A 12,983-nucleotide genomic window follows, 5' to 3' on the forward strand; every position below is an offset into this window, starting at 1 on the left:
GACATGCTACTACTGTGAAATTAGCAACTATTCTCCAACACTTCAGCCCCTATGATTAAGTTACCCAAATCATCAAGAGGTCACAAAATGCATTCTATTTACATATGTTCTCTTCTCTTTCCTTCCCCCAGCATTCTTCCCTATTTTCAGGCAGCTATTCCAAGAAATCACTATCCCATGTTGTGCTTTCTTTTAAAAGTGGTGCTGCTTCAGATGTTCTTGGGTTGTAATTGTCATCAGCCCAATGCAACATAGTCAGTATTTAGAAATACTGATTCTTGTAGTCCAATGTCTAGAATGTCACACATAATGTACCATCTTTCTTTTGTCACCTTTCCTCCAAGTTCTAAAAATGAAATTTCTGGAAATAGATTGAGTCCATTCTGTCCCTCTCTGAAGGAGATGAACTGTTTCAAAATTTGATTGAGAAAGAAAGAAAGAAAAGAAAGAAAGAAAGAAAGAGAAAGAAAGAGGAAGGAAGGAAGGAAGGAAGGAAGGAAGGAAGGAAGGAAGGAAGGAAGGAAGGAAGGAAGGAAGGATATACTCTTGCTAATGATATGCATACAGTGTATGGAAGCATCACATGTGCACAGTGACAATTTGACAATTTGTGCACAGTTGACAATTCAACACATGAACAGGATTTTTTAAAAAAATTATGGCATTCTTGTCTCCCCAGTTAATCCCCTCAATTAACCAGACTGAATGGTTAATTCCTTTCTGATTGCTACTCAAGTAACAAGTGTGCTACTTTGCTTCCTTCAAAGGTACTTACTGAAGATGGCATAGTGGGTTTAAGGTGCAGAATGTCTATAATTAGTATAGTCATTGCGGTATTATTTTTTTAATTGAAACTTGAAAATGGAACTTTAATGATCAATTGGTCATAACCAAATAGAGAAAAGCCTAGTGCAGGTAATGAGATTCATTATCCTGGACATGAAGAAATGTTTTAATGAAGGAGTAATAGTGGATATGGAGACAACTACAAAGATATAAGATCTATTATCCTTATTTCTTACTCTTATTCTGGGTTATATAGGAGAAAGAGCTAAAGGGGATGGCATAAAGCCATGATAACAGGAGAAGATGTCAAAAGGGAGAGGAGAGGAGAGGAGAGGAGAGAGGAGAGGAGCCACATAAGTTTTAAGTGTATAAATGGATGCAGATAGAATATGTTAAAGAATCAACAGAAACCTAACATTAGTCCTAAGGAAGCAATCAGTAATATTTCAATAAGCTAAATAATTACCTTCAGCTTTCTATCACACAACTGCACCAACCAATTAAGCTTCAAAAATACCAAGAATGCTTACTGAATTTGTGAGAGAGCAAGGAAGGGGCACCACTTATCCACAGGAGAAAGCCAAGTTGCATGGAGAAGAAGGCAAGAAGATTGAGAGAGCTTTTGAACCTTGGACAGCTCCAAAAGGCCTTTGACTCCTTGCTGCCACTGGTTACAACTTAACCCTCTGACCTGAGAGTAGGACCCGAAGATTCCCTCAGAATCTTGAAAGGGGTGGAAATGACAGGTTTTCAAAGACTGCATTTGAAAAATAATCTTGAACCAGTACAGCTTTCTCTTGGGATTTGGTCACCTTAAATCAAAAGTTACGACACCCACTTTTTTTTTTCCTGGACAGCTAATCCGTAGTTTCCTCCGAAATATTTGCTCAGCCATCAGCATCTCTGGAAGGGTTTTTTGGCAGCTGGTTTTCTTCTGTATGCTGTATGCCAATTGCATTTCTACCCAGAATGCTTTGTTTTCTTGTTGCTGGTCCCTCAGCTCAAATTCCAACTCAGGGCTATAGAAATGGAGACAATCAGAATAGTAACCACGAAGCTTTGCCATTTGTGTCCTCCAAATCTGGCTACAGTTTCCTAAATGTTAATTTGGGCGGGGGAAGGCAGGAATTTGAATCTTGTTCATCCATAACATTAATATATTGGTCATAGTGAAACAATATTTCCCAGGACAGCGCACTACAGTATGTTCAGGGCCTCTGAATGGATAGCGTACGGCAGCTATAATATCCACCTGTGATTTTTGGAAATCAAGACTGGATGTAGGATAAAAAGCCATTTATAAAATGCTTGAAGTTTATTACTGATTGGGAGAAGAGGAGTAGATGTCAGACAAGTGACAAGACTGCAAATTTATGAAAACATTCCTGGGGCAGTAGGATTCCCCCCCACCCAAGGTTGATAAGTTCAGATTTTGGCATTAGCCTTTTGTTTTAAAGCTAAAGGAAGAGATTTTTTTTTTTTGCTCATGCTTTGATTTCTATAGCACAGCATGAGAAACAATATGTACAGGTAGTCCTCAATGTACAACCATAATTGAGGCCAAAATTTCCATTGTTAAACAAGACAGCTAAGTGTTAAGTGAATTTTGCCCCATTTTACAACTTTTCTTACCACAGCTGTTAAGTGAATCACTGCAGTTGTTAAGCTAGTAACACAGTTGTTAAGTGAATCTGGCTTCCCACTTGATTTTGCTTGTCAGAGAGTCGCAAAAGAGGATCACATGACCCCTGAAACACTGCGACTTCATTGCTAAGTGTCCGGATTTTGATCATTGTTAAGGATATTATTGAGTTACACCCAAAGTTGTGGCTTATAAAGCAGAGTACATTTGGAATTTTACGCACAGAAACAGTTTGAGAGTAATTGTGAATAACATACAGACAAACTGGGCTTGATAGTATTTTACTTTTAGGGAAAAGCAAAATCATAGTCCTTTAACAATCCAAGTCTTAGCCATATAAAGTGCAATATAAGATCAATCCAGGGATATAAAATCTTCTTACCAGTTTGTAGAAAAATACAAGGAACAATCAGGAACAATATAAAAACAGTTCAATAAATATCAGAAAGCAGTAATCATGATCAAACAGTTGACCATAGAGAGATCAAAAAGAGTTACAGCGTAGCAGCAGATAAAAATGGTGTAGTGTTCCGGCTAACCATAATTTAGCTCTCCTTAAATACATTGGCTACAGAGCTCAGCCAATCAGGATGCAGAATGACTCAGCACAATTCTTAAAGCTACATAATACATTCACATAATACAAACATACAATGTTGGCTTATATATTTCCTGGCCAACCAATTAGGCAATACCCATTTCCTAACAATCATGTTGACCACGGAGATACTGCAACGGTTCTAAGTGTGAAAAATGTTTTTTTTCCCCAGTGCTGCCATAACTTAAAGTGGTCGTCATTAAATTAAATGGTTTTAATGTTTGTTGCTTTGGGTTCTGACCCTTTTGCTTTGTGGTTCTTGCAGGGTGGGATGTACATCTTCCAGCTGTTTGATTATTATGCAGCCAGCGGCACGTGCCTTCTCTTTCTTGCCATCTTTGAAGTCATCTGCATTGCGTGGGTTTACGGTACGTAAGGCCTCCAATTACATGCAGGCAACGTTTGATGCACAGGGCTCCCTTTAAGAATGAAGACGTGTTCGACACAATAGAACAGCTCTCTAGATATGTCAAGGCTGCATTGCTCAATTGCATGCCTGGGGGATTCTGAGAATCGTAATCCAACATACCTGCAAGGCAGCAGGTCCAAGCAGATGCTATTTCTTTCTCTTTTGGTCAGCCTTTTTGCATCTCACCTTTTATCTCTCATTTAGCTATGCCTATTCCAATTCTTTTAACTGGATGAACCTGCTGGTGCACTCATTTTTCAATTCATACATTAGGCCAGGGGTGTCAAACTCAAGGCCCTCAGGGCGGATCTGGCCTACGGGGTGCTTAGATCTGGCCCTCAGGGCTGTCTTGGAAACAGTGAAGGACCGGCCCACAGTGCCTCTGCTAGCAAAAACAGAGCTCAGGAGGGCCACATGGGTTACAGCCGAAAACGGAGTTCACGACAGCCGCATGCAGCCCTCCCGAGCTCCTTTTTCACTGGCAGAGGGTTGCAGGAGGCCATCGCAGCCGGAAATGGAGCTCCGGAGCCTGTTTTTGCTGGCAGAGCATTCGGGCCACCACAGGTGCCCCCGACACAAATGACGTTGAGCTGGCCATGCCCAGCCTGGCCCCCCAAGATCAAACACAACCCTGATGCAGCCCTCAATGAAATCGAGTTTGGCACCTCTGCATTAGACAAACACAACTCCTGTCTGCTTCTGCATAGTTTTTCATCACGCTTTAAACAATGGCAAGGGTTAAGGCAGACATTTGGACAAAACTGTTCCAAACCCTAAACTACTCACTCTCCCTTCCCCAAAAAAGAAAAGAAAAGAAAAAAATAAAATAAAAAAGAGGGGGGAGTCAGATTTTTGACTCCGTCTACTCAAGAGTCGCAGCATGGAGTCTGATGGGCTACATATTGTTGTTGTTGTTGTTGTTGTTGTTGTTACTATTACTGTTACTGTTACTGTTACTGTTACTGTTATTGTTATTATTTTATTTATTTATATCCCACCACCTCTATTGTTTTTACAAATAGCTCAAGGTGAACATACATACTACCCCTTCCTTCTCCTTTTTTTCCAAAGAAACAACTTGCGAGCTAGATTGGGCTGAGAGAGAGTGACTAGCCCAAAAATTACCCAGCCAGCTTTCATGCTTAAGGTGGTACTAGAATTCACAGTCTCCCAGTTTCTAACTTGGTGTCTTAACCACTAGATTAAACTGGGTATATATGCAGTTCAAGGGTTCATATTTTGATCTGAATTGAATACTGCAGGTTTCCCCCCCCCCCTTTTAAATACAGCCACCACAACCTGACTTATCATATAATTACATAATACCAAGGAAAACAATGCAAAAAATGAATATTGAAAGTATTGAGCCTTAGAAATATCTCCTTTTACAGCAGGAAACACAAAAGACAAGTAGCACACACGTTTTCCCCACTTATTGCTGGCTCAAGCTGCCAAGATTTCTGGTCCTGATGATTCTGCATTTCTAAAGCATTAGAGGGAACTGATGTTGAATCTCAGTTGCTAAGGAAGAAAGCAAGAGGAATTACTGAATCCAGCTGAGGGTTTCCCTTTAGCATCTGGTAGCTATTGTGGGAATCAAATGCTGAACCTGACAGGGCTTTGATTTGATCCAGCGCACTTCTTATGTAACATTTTTAAGCATCTTAAATAGATGCTATCTGCAGGCTCTTAAATGCTTCATAATACTTAGAACTAGGATGAAAACCTCATTTCCTATTTTTATTTATTTTTTTCTAGCTGAATAGGCTGCACTTATTTTGTTGTGATGCTAGATTTGAATTTGAAGGGTTTCTTTTTCCACTAGCGAGATGATGACAATATTATTCAAGGTCAGGACAGGTTCATTATTTAGTTACTTTATGTAGGACATTTTTGCAATTGGGCTAAAACGTCCCTCCGCTATAACCTAATTTTAAAGGATCCGAATAATCCACTCCCTACACCCTGTTCAGACCAGTTAGCCACTAATACAATCCATTTTTACCTGTGTCTCTGGTAACGTAAAATCATGCTACCCATTCTCATTTCTGGAAAGTACCTCAGGAGACTATTTTTCATTGCATCACTAGTCCCTTTGGTCTAGTGGTTAAGGCACCAGGCAAGCAATCAAGAAATCCTAAATTCAAACCCCACCTTAGCCATGAAATCCAGCTGGATGACCTTGGGCCAGTTACTTTCTCTCAGCCCAACCTACCTCACAGGGTTGTTGTTTTGGGGAAAATAGAAGGAAAAAAGTGTGTTGGATATGTCTCCCTACTATTTGTAAAGTCATTGTAAAAATTTGTAAAAATAATAAAAGCAGGATACCAATAATCAAATGAAAAAAAAAATCTTTCCCATTAGCAAAGGGACTGGCCTGTCTTAGTCAATCATTGTTTGAGAGTTGTGTTCTGGGTTGTTAAATTAGTTTTGTAACTGAGGAAATTTTTTCAGCTTTTCTCACTCCTTCTTTTACTTAGAGGAAGAGGAGGAGGGGGCCAGAGACATGGGTCAATTGATTGGGTTTAGATTTTCCTACAACATAACCGAAGGGGAAGATCTAGTTCAACCCTATGCATAACTGGGTAAAAGAACATTCTCCTCATTTACCCAGAATAACTGTTGCTGTTTTAGATTATTGCAAGGCAAAACATTCATCCCTATTTTCGTATCAAAATAGTGCATCTGGAAATGATCAAGAATTCCCTGATTTCTTTATCTTTCACTCCTTCTCCCTCATCCTCCCCCAGTTTTGGTATGAAAAACCCATGGCCAGGGTGTCTGATTTGGCAGGCTGGATCCTCTTTGTTTACACCACGAAGCGTAATAGCAAATGTTGCGAATAAAGACACATGTTTCTAGGCTTGTCTGTTGTCAGCCTCGGAAATACCGCCCACAGCTTGGCAGGATTCCCCCCCATCCCCGCCTGTCAAGCAGATGGTTGTTGCTAAAAAGTGAGGATTTACTACATTCTGATTTATTCCTTTGAAAGAACTTCTAGTTTCCAGCCAGCTTATTGTTGTTGCTGTTGTTGCAACTGCCAAAGGGGACAGCCTGCGAGGACTGCAAAAAAGTGGAAGGAATCCTGCTTTTTACAAAACCTAACACATTTTTGGGAATTGTCATAAATTAGAAGCCAGGATCTAAAACCGCATCTCTTTGCTATCGCTTATTATTGGGAAAGGAAATTAAAGAAGGAAACCAGTAGTAGGGATGTCGGTATAGTTTAGACTGTGGCTATCTCCAGTTTTGCACATTCATTTTACTGTTAGCGCAGGGACGATTGTATAACTTCCAGGATGGTCCTACAGCCTTGGAACTCAGTTGCTTAGCAACCAGGGAATATTCATTCTCAACGGTAGCATTGTTTTGGAAGCTAAGCAAGCGTCCTCATGTTGCCTTAACAACTGGGCACAACTCATTCCCTTCTGGCACTTACCAGCGATGTGAAGGCTCATGCTATCTTCTTTTGCTGATTAGGTTACAGAAGAGCAAAAGAACAGATCTCTCTTTCTCTCTTCCTCCCTCCCTCCCTCCCTCCCTCTCTCTCTCTCTCTCTCTCTTTATGCTGCCAAGATCAGGGGTAGATCAGATCCATTGAGATTATTGTAGAAGACTTAGAGAGCACAGGCGATAGTGATGGATGTGGGAAGCTGCAGTGCAGGAGCCTCTGGAGTAGTGTTTTTCAACCTTAGCAACTTTATGATGCCTGGACTTCAATTCCCAGAATTCCCCAGCCAGCTGGCTGGGGAATTCTGGGAGTTGAAGTCCACACATCTTAAAAGTTATTAAAAATTGAGACACACAGTTCTGGAGAGTCACAAGTATCAAATCTCAACGAAGTGAACTTCTTTGCAGAATGGCGGGAAGAGAGCGCTGCCTTTGTGTCATATAAAGAAACGTCAAAGGCTGCTCTGACATGGCCAGAAATAATTCAGAACCGAAAGGCAAATCAGATAGCATGATGAATAAGCAGGAGAGGAATTGGTTCCCAAAAAAACAATTAAGATTATAGTAATACGTCAGAGGTTTTTAATACATCGTCTGTCAAGTACCAGGGAAATTAGGAGAGCCAGGCAATTTGAATGGGTAGCTAGATTTATTGTAAGCTTAAACTGTCTACATGAATCTGGAACTACTAGTGGTCAAAGCAGTTTGGAAGTAAATAAGGAATTCATGGAGGGCTGGACTAAGATCTCTTGTGGACACAAAGGAACTCATGATTGATGACATGTTTGACCCCTCCCTCGGGCTCAGCCTCCCTCAGCCTCATTTCCTACATCACCATTGTTAATTGATAAGGTGCTTGGAATTTGCCTCACATGTAACCTGGTTCTGTGTAACTGATCTATCTTTCCAGTCGCTCTTCCCACTTCAGTTTCAATCCTACATCACTTTAGCTACTGTAGCAGTGGTGGGTTGCTACCGGTTTGCCCCAGATTGGGCGAAGCGGTAGCAGCGGCGGCAGGAGGCTCCGCCCACCCACCCGGATGCTTCTGGGCATGCGCAGAAGCATAGCGCATGCACAAGTGCGCATGCACCTACGAGCAAACTGGTAGCGACGGGATTTGCAACCCACTACTGTACTGTAGGCATCTCGTGAGCTTCAGTTTATGACAATTTATTGCCTTTTAATACAATACAACTCAGAGAAGATCCTACCAGATTCTTTGAGGGTTTTTTGCCATCGTAAACTACACGACTGTCCTCCTATGGTATGTTGTTTAGAAAGGCTCAGATGGAACAAGAAGACCTCTTAAGCTCTTTTCTTCCCTGAATTATGCAATTGCCTCCATTGGTAGCATTTGTCAGAGGATGCAGTGGCCACCATTTTGTTGCTAAATCAGGCTCTTCCATATATACCTCTTGACAAATACAAATTAGAAATGTCCACTAGTGCAATGGGATTGCCTGCCTTTATGCTAAAGGATTATAAGAGTTAAAGTCCAATTTATCTGGGACTCAGTAATAAAGGCTTTTTATGGCCATATGTCTCCTTGAATTTAGTAGGCATTTACTACTAAGTTGATTCCATTGTTATTAGTCTAATGTTTCAATAAAAACTGTAATGTTCACCTTTCATTTCAGTTTTATAAATATGCATTTTAGTATGTCTGTCATCTTGAAAGGATTAGTTCTAGAAGTCTTCATACAGATGTTGAGGTAAATAAATATGAAAGGTTTCTACAAATTTGCTATAAATTCATCAGTACTGACTTTTTTCTGTTATCATTTGACTATATCTAACAATTTGGATAAAATCCCTTTTATTTGCTTCTTCATACATGATCAATATTAATAATGATAGCATATTGTACAGAGGTCTGAGAAGCCTGGTTTAAAACTCTAATCACTCATGAAGGTGACAAAATTGCCTCTTTATCCCTTGGACCAGCCTTTCTCAGCCTGCTAATATGTTAGACTACAGTTCCCATCATTCAGACGACCTCACATTTGCCTAATGTCTAATAATACAAGTGTCTCTTCTATTGCCCATGATGGCTAAAGATTAGAGCAGCCATAATCCAATTTACCACGAAGATAACACTTTCTAAAAGAATGGTAAGAATTCTAATCCAGAATCGTGAGAAATATTGAACGATTGGAGGGTTAGAGAAAATTGGTTTAAGCTAGCAGATTCCTATGGAGAGTTTTAGATGGCTTTGATCTCCTAGGGAAGATATACAATTGAATTCCAGGCCAGAGGGTTGGCTTTTTTCTTTATCTGACTGGTTTTTGACAGCATGAGGTTTATATAAAGTTCTCTTTTTGTAATGGTCAAGGAGCTGATCGTTTTTATGACAATATCGAAGATATGATTGGCCGCAAACCCTGGCCCCTGATTAAATACTGCTGGCTCTACCTCACACCTGGTCTTTGTCTGGTAAGTACATTGACTGTGTCTTTTACACATATATGGCAAGGGTGGTGATGGTGTAGGGAAAAAAATCCTTCTTTAATGTCCCTTGCCTGACAATACAGAAATGTTACTATTAATTGTTGTATAATTCTTTCTATTAGCATTGTTTGCCGTAGTAGTCCTTGTTAGCTATTTTTAATTTAGTTTAAATACTTTTACACGTCATGAGCTACTCAAGTGGCTTACAATGAGATGCCAAAGGTAGGAATCTACAGAAAGAGAGAGATAGAGATCCAGCTATACCTTGCAAATACATCAAAGGGGTCCTTGGTGCTCTCTGAATTTAGTGGTTTTCTTTCAGGCATTTCATTACCAAACTAGGTAACATCATCAGTTTGGTAATGAAATACCTGCAAGAAAATCACCAAGCTCAGACAGCACCAAGGAGCCCACAGTTAAACCTGAGCTACAGTTATACTCTTCTATTGGTACTTACATCAATAGATGGCATAACACAAAATGAAAGTGATTTACAGGTAGATAAAATGTCATCAAGACATGGTCCTATTAAATAAGAAGACTGTAGTTAGGGAGTTCCAGAAAACATGAAGTGCAATGCAATGCAATGCAAATATATATATATATATATATATATATATATATATATATATATATATATATATATATGTGTGTGTGTGTGTGTGTGTGTGTGTGTGTGTGTGTGTGTGTGTGTGTGTGTAGGTCTTTGGTTATTCGGGTCTTCTCCCACGTAAAATTGGAAGTGTCTTGGCGACGTTTCACACCCCCACTAGCAGTTAAAAGGAAGAGAAAGCTGCGATCTCACATTGCTCCTGGAAGCACGAAGCCGAGAACACCAGCCTGGAACACCAGCCTGAAGATGACAAATGAGACTTCGTCGAAACGTCGCCAAAACACTTCCAATTTTACGTGGAATAACCAAAGACCTACATACAAACACCCGCGAAAACCTGAGAAAACATATATTTGTTGTAGAATATATATTCTACAACATCATGACCTGGGAACCATTAATAATGACAGGGTGTTTAGAATGCTCTCTTTTTGATTATCTGAATGAATTACAGGTTCAACTTTGAGGAAATGACCCTTCAAGCTTCCAGGAAGTAAGTCACGTAGGAGAAGCAAGGGTACATAGATGGACCCAAGATCAGGTTCTGTATGTCTCCAAAGAAAGAACAAACAGAAAAGTGGAGAAAATTCTTACAGGCAATTAAAAACTGCCTTCTGACTGTTGATTGCCAGTTCAACACCCTAAACCAGGGGTCTCCAACTTTGGCAACTTGAAGACTTGTGGACTTCAACTCCCAGAATTCCTCAGCCAGCTTTGCTTTGCTGGCTGAGGAATTCTGGGAGCTGAAGCCCACAAGTCTTCAAGTTGCCAAGGTTGGAGACCCCTGACCTAAACCATTGCCCAGGCATAAACCCAATATCTCTGTTAAACTGTTGTTATTAAATAGGTTGAATATTTTAGCAGTCTTTTTTAGTGCATAAAGTCCCTTCTTGGCAGGCCTCCAGTTTCAACACTGGAAACTTATAACCTCATATCCCATCTAAAAAAATGGAAGAGCAGTTGAGGAGATCTGATTCTTGCAGAACTTAGAAAAGCTAATGCAGAATGGCAGTCCTCTGTGTCGGCTTCCCTCTTCACACATATTGAGTGCTGTTTCCAGATGCCTAAACATCGGTATTATTGCCGATAATACCGATTATGCCGATAATTATTGCCGATAATACCGATTATGCTGATAATGATTGTTACAATCATTAAGAAAGGCAATAAATCTAATCCTGCTAAGTTCCATCTGATCAACCTCTGAAATGTTTTAATAAACCAGGTGCCAAATGTCCATGTGAGAAACTCAGTGATTGTTTAGAAAAAGAGCAAGTTTCGACTGACTAAGAAATACGTTTCAAGAGAGAACAAGCAACTATTGAATACTTATTTTTGTAAACCATCCAACAGAAAAATATTACTCTTCATCTTGAGGCTTCCTTGTTGCTGCCTTTATAGATTTGAAAGTTTGATCTCTAGGGGAGGATTGTGGTAGAAATTATTAAAGACATCTATGGATTTCTGTCTTACTAGATTAATTATGATGCGCTACAAGATATTTATAGGTCGATTGTACAGTAAGCGGAGTTGTTTCAGTCCCAATTCTCATTATAAGAGGAAGAGCCGTGATGGCGCAGAGGTTAGAGTGCAGTATTGCAGGCTATTTCTGCTGACTGCCAGCTGCCTGCAATTTGGCAGTTCAAATCTCACCATTGACTCAGGCATTGACTCAGCCTTCCAGCCTTCCGAGGTCAGTAAAATGAGGACCCAGGTTGTTGGGGGCAATATCGGTGGTGGGATCCTACCGGTTTAACAACTGGTTTGCTGAGTGCGCGTGTCAGACGCGCGCTGTGCGCACGTGCCCAGTTTGCTGAAAACTGAACTTCCGCGTTGCTGAGAGCAAGGAAAACAGCTCAGAAGCGGCAATCCACTCTGCTTCCCCGATCAGCTGGGCTTCAGAAGCAGAAATAAAGGTGAGTATAACGCAGGTGCGGGCAGGTGAGCCCATTTCAAAGAAAGAGAGAACCATTTCGCTCACGGCTGAAAGTCTGAGCTAACGGTTCGCCCGAACCGGTCCAAACCGGTAGAATCCCACCACTAGGCAATATGCTGACTTGTAAACCGCTTAGAGAGTGCTGGAAAGCACTGTAAAGTGGTATATAAGTCTAAGTGCTATTACTAATTAAACAAGGTTGTATTCTGGTCCGCTTTTTAGTTAATCTTTATTTAATCCACTCCTTAACTCAGATCCTAAACAAAACTGAATTTCACCCGTTAGTGCAGGGCTGTCAAACTCCTGGCCCATGGGCTGGATGCATCACGTGCCAGCCATACCCATGCCCAGTTTAGCAAAAGGGGGGAAAAGTCCTAATATGTCACGTGATGCTGCCGTGACGACGTGAGTTTGACACCCCTGCCTTAGCGCTAGCAAAAGTGTTTTCATATACACAGATGATGTGATCAACTTCTTGAAGACCTTGAAGTTGATATTCATCAGAGTTTACAAGCTTCAGATGCTTATTGTGGGGAACCAAAAATTAGGAATTAATTGTAGTAAATTAAAAATGATTGTATCCACGAAGCAATGAATTAAGGTCATCCATGAATGGAAAGCTACTGGCAATTTGATTGAGGAAATTAAGATCTTTAAACATCATAACATGTAATGGCTCAGGAATTGTGTTTCAATCTTCTAATACCTGGAGAAAAGGTATGAAAAAATATATTTCATCTCATGCAGAAAAAAAAAATTCTGATGTAATAATTAAATTTGCCAGCCACCAGGGAAATAATTATGTTTCCACTGCAATCTCACTTTATACTGTAGAGCAAAAATGCTGAGCTAATACTTGATGGCATGGAAATTATGCCTATAAAGATATCAAAAAATTGGAGGTAATTCAATCCAGGTGCTTAAGAGCGGTGCGCCATGTCCCTCACTGCATTTCAAAACACCAGCTTGAAGCTGGACCAAGGTTGTGTATCAAAATAGCCCTGCACCAGGATTTTCCAGTTGATATATTTTCTAAAATTAATTTGGGGGAAAAAAGCTGCCTATTGCATGGAGTTATTCCTTGTCAACAAGTATGATTC

The 12,983-nt window shown here is 40.3% G+C and overlaps 1 protein-coding gene across 2 annotated transcripts in view; it reads left to right on the plus strand.

The window, feature by feature from the left end:
* Nucleotides 1-12,983, plus strand: part of LOC117655362 (sodium- and chloride-dependent betaine transporter-like) — a 75,778-nt gene that overhangs the window by 51,253 nt on the left and 11,542 nt on the right. For both annotated transcript variants that reach the window (XM_034402752.3, XM_087873703.1), the window contains exons 12-13: nt 3,292-3,394; nt 9,219-9,319. In XM_034402752.3, the coding sequence (XP_034258643.2) occupies nt 3,292-3,394; nt 9,219-9,319 (204 nt within the window). The remainder of the gene's footprint in view (nt 1-3,291; nt 3,395-9,218; nt 9,320-12,983) is intronic.

The sequence above is a fragment of the Pantherophis guttatus genome, chromosome 7 (assembly GCF_059756535.1).
Source record: "Pantherophis guttatus breed Tessera chromosome 7, ASM5975653v1, whole genome shotgun sequence".
NCBI classification, from domain to species: domain Eukaryota; kingdom Metazoa; phylum Chordata; class Lepidosauria; order Squamata; family Colubridae; genus Pantherophis; species Pantherophis guttatus.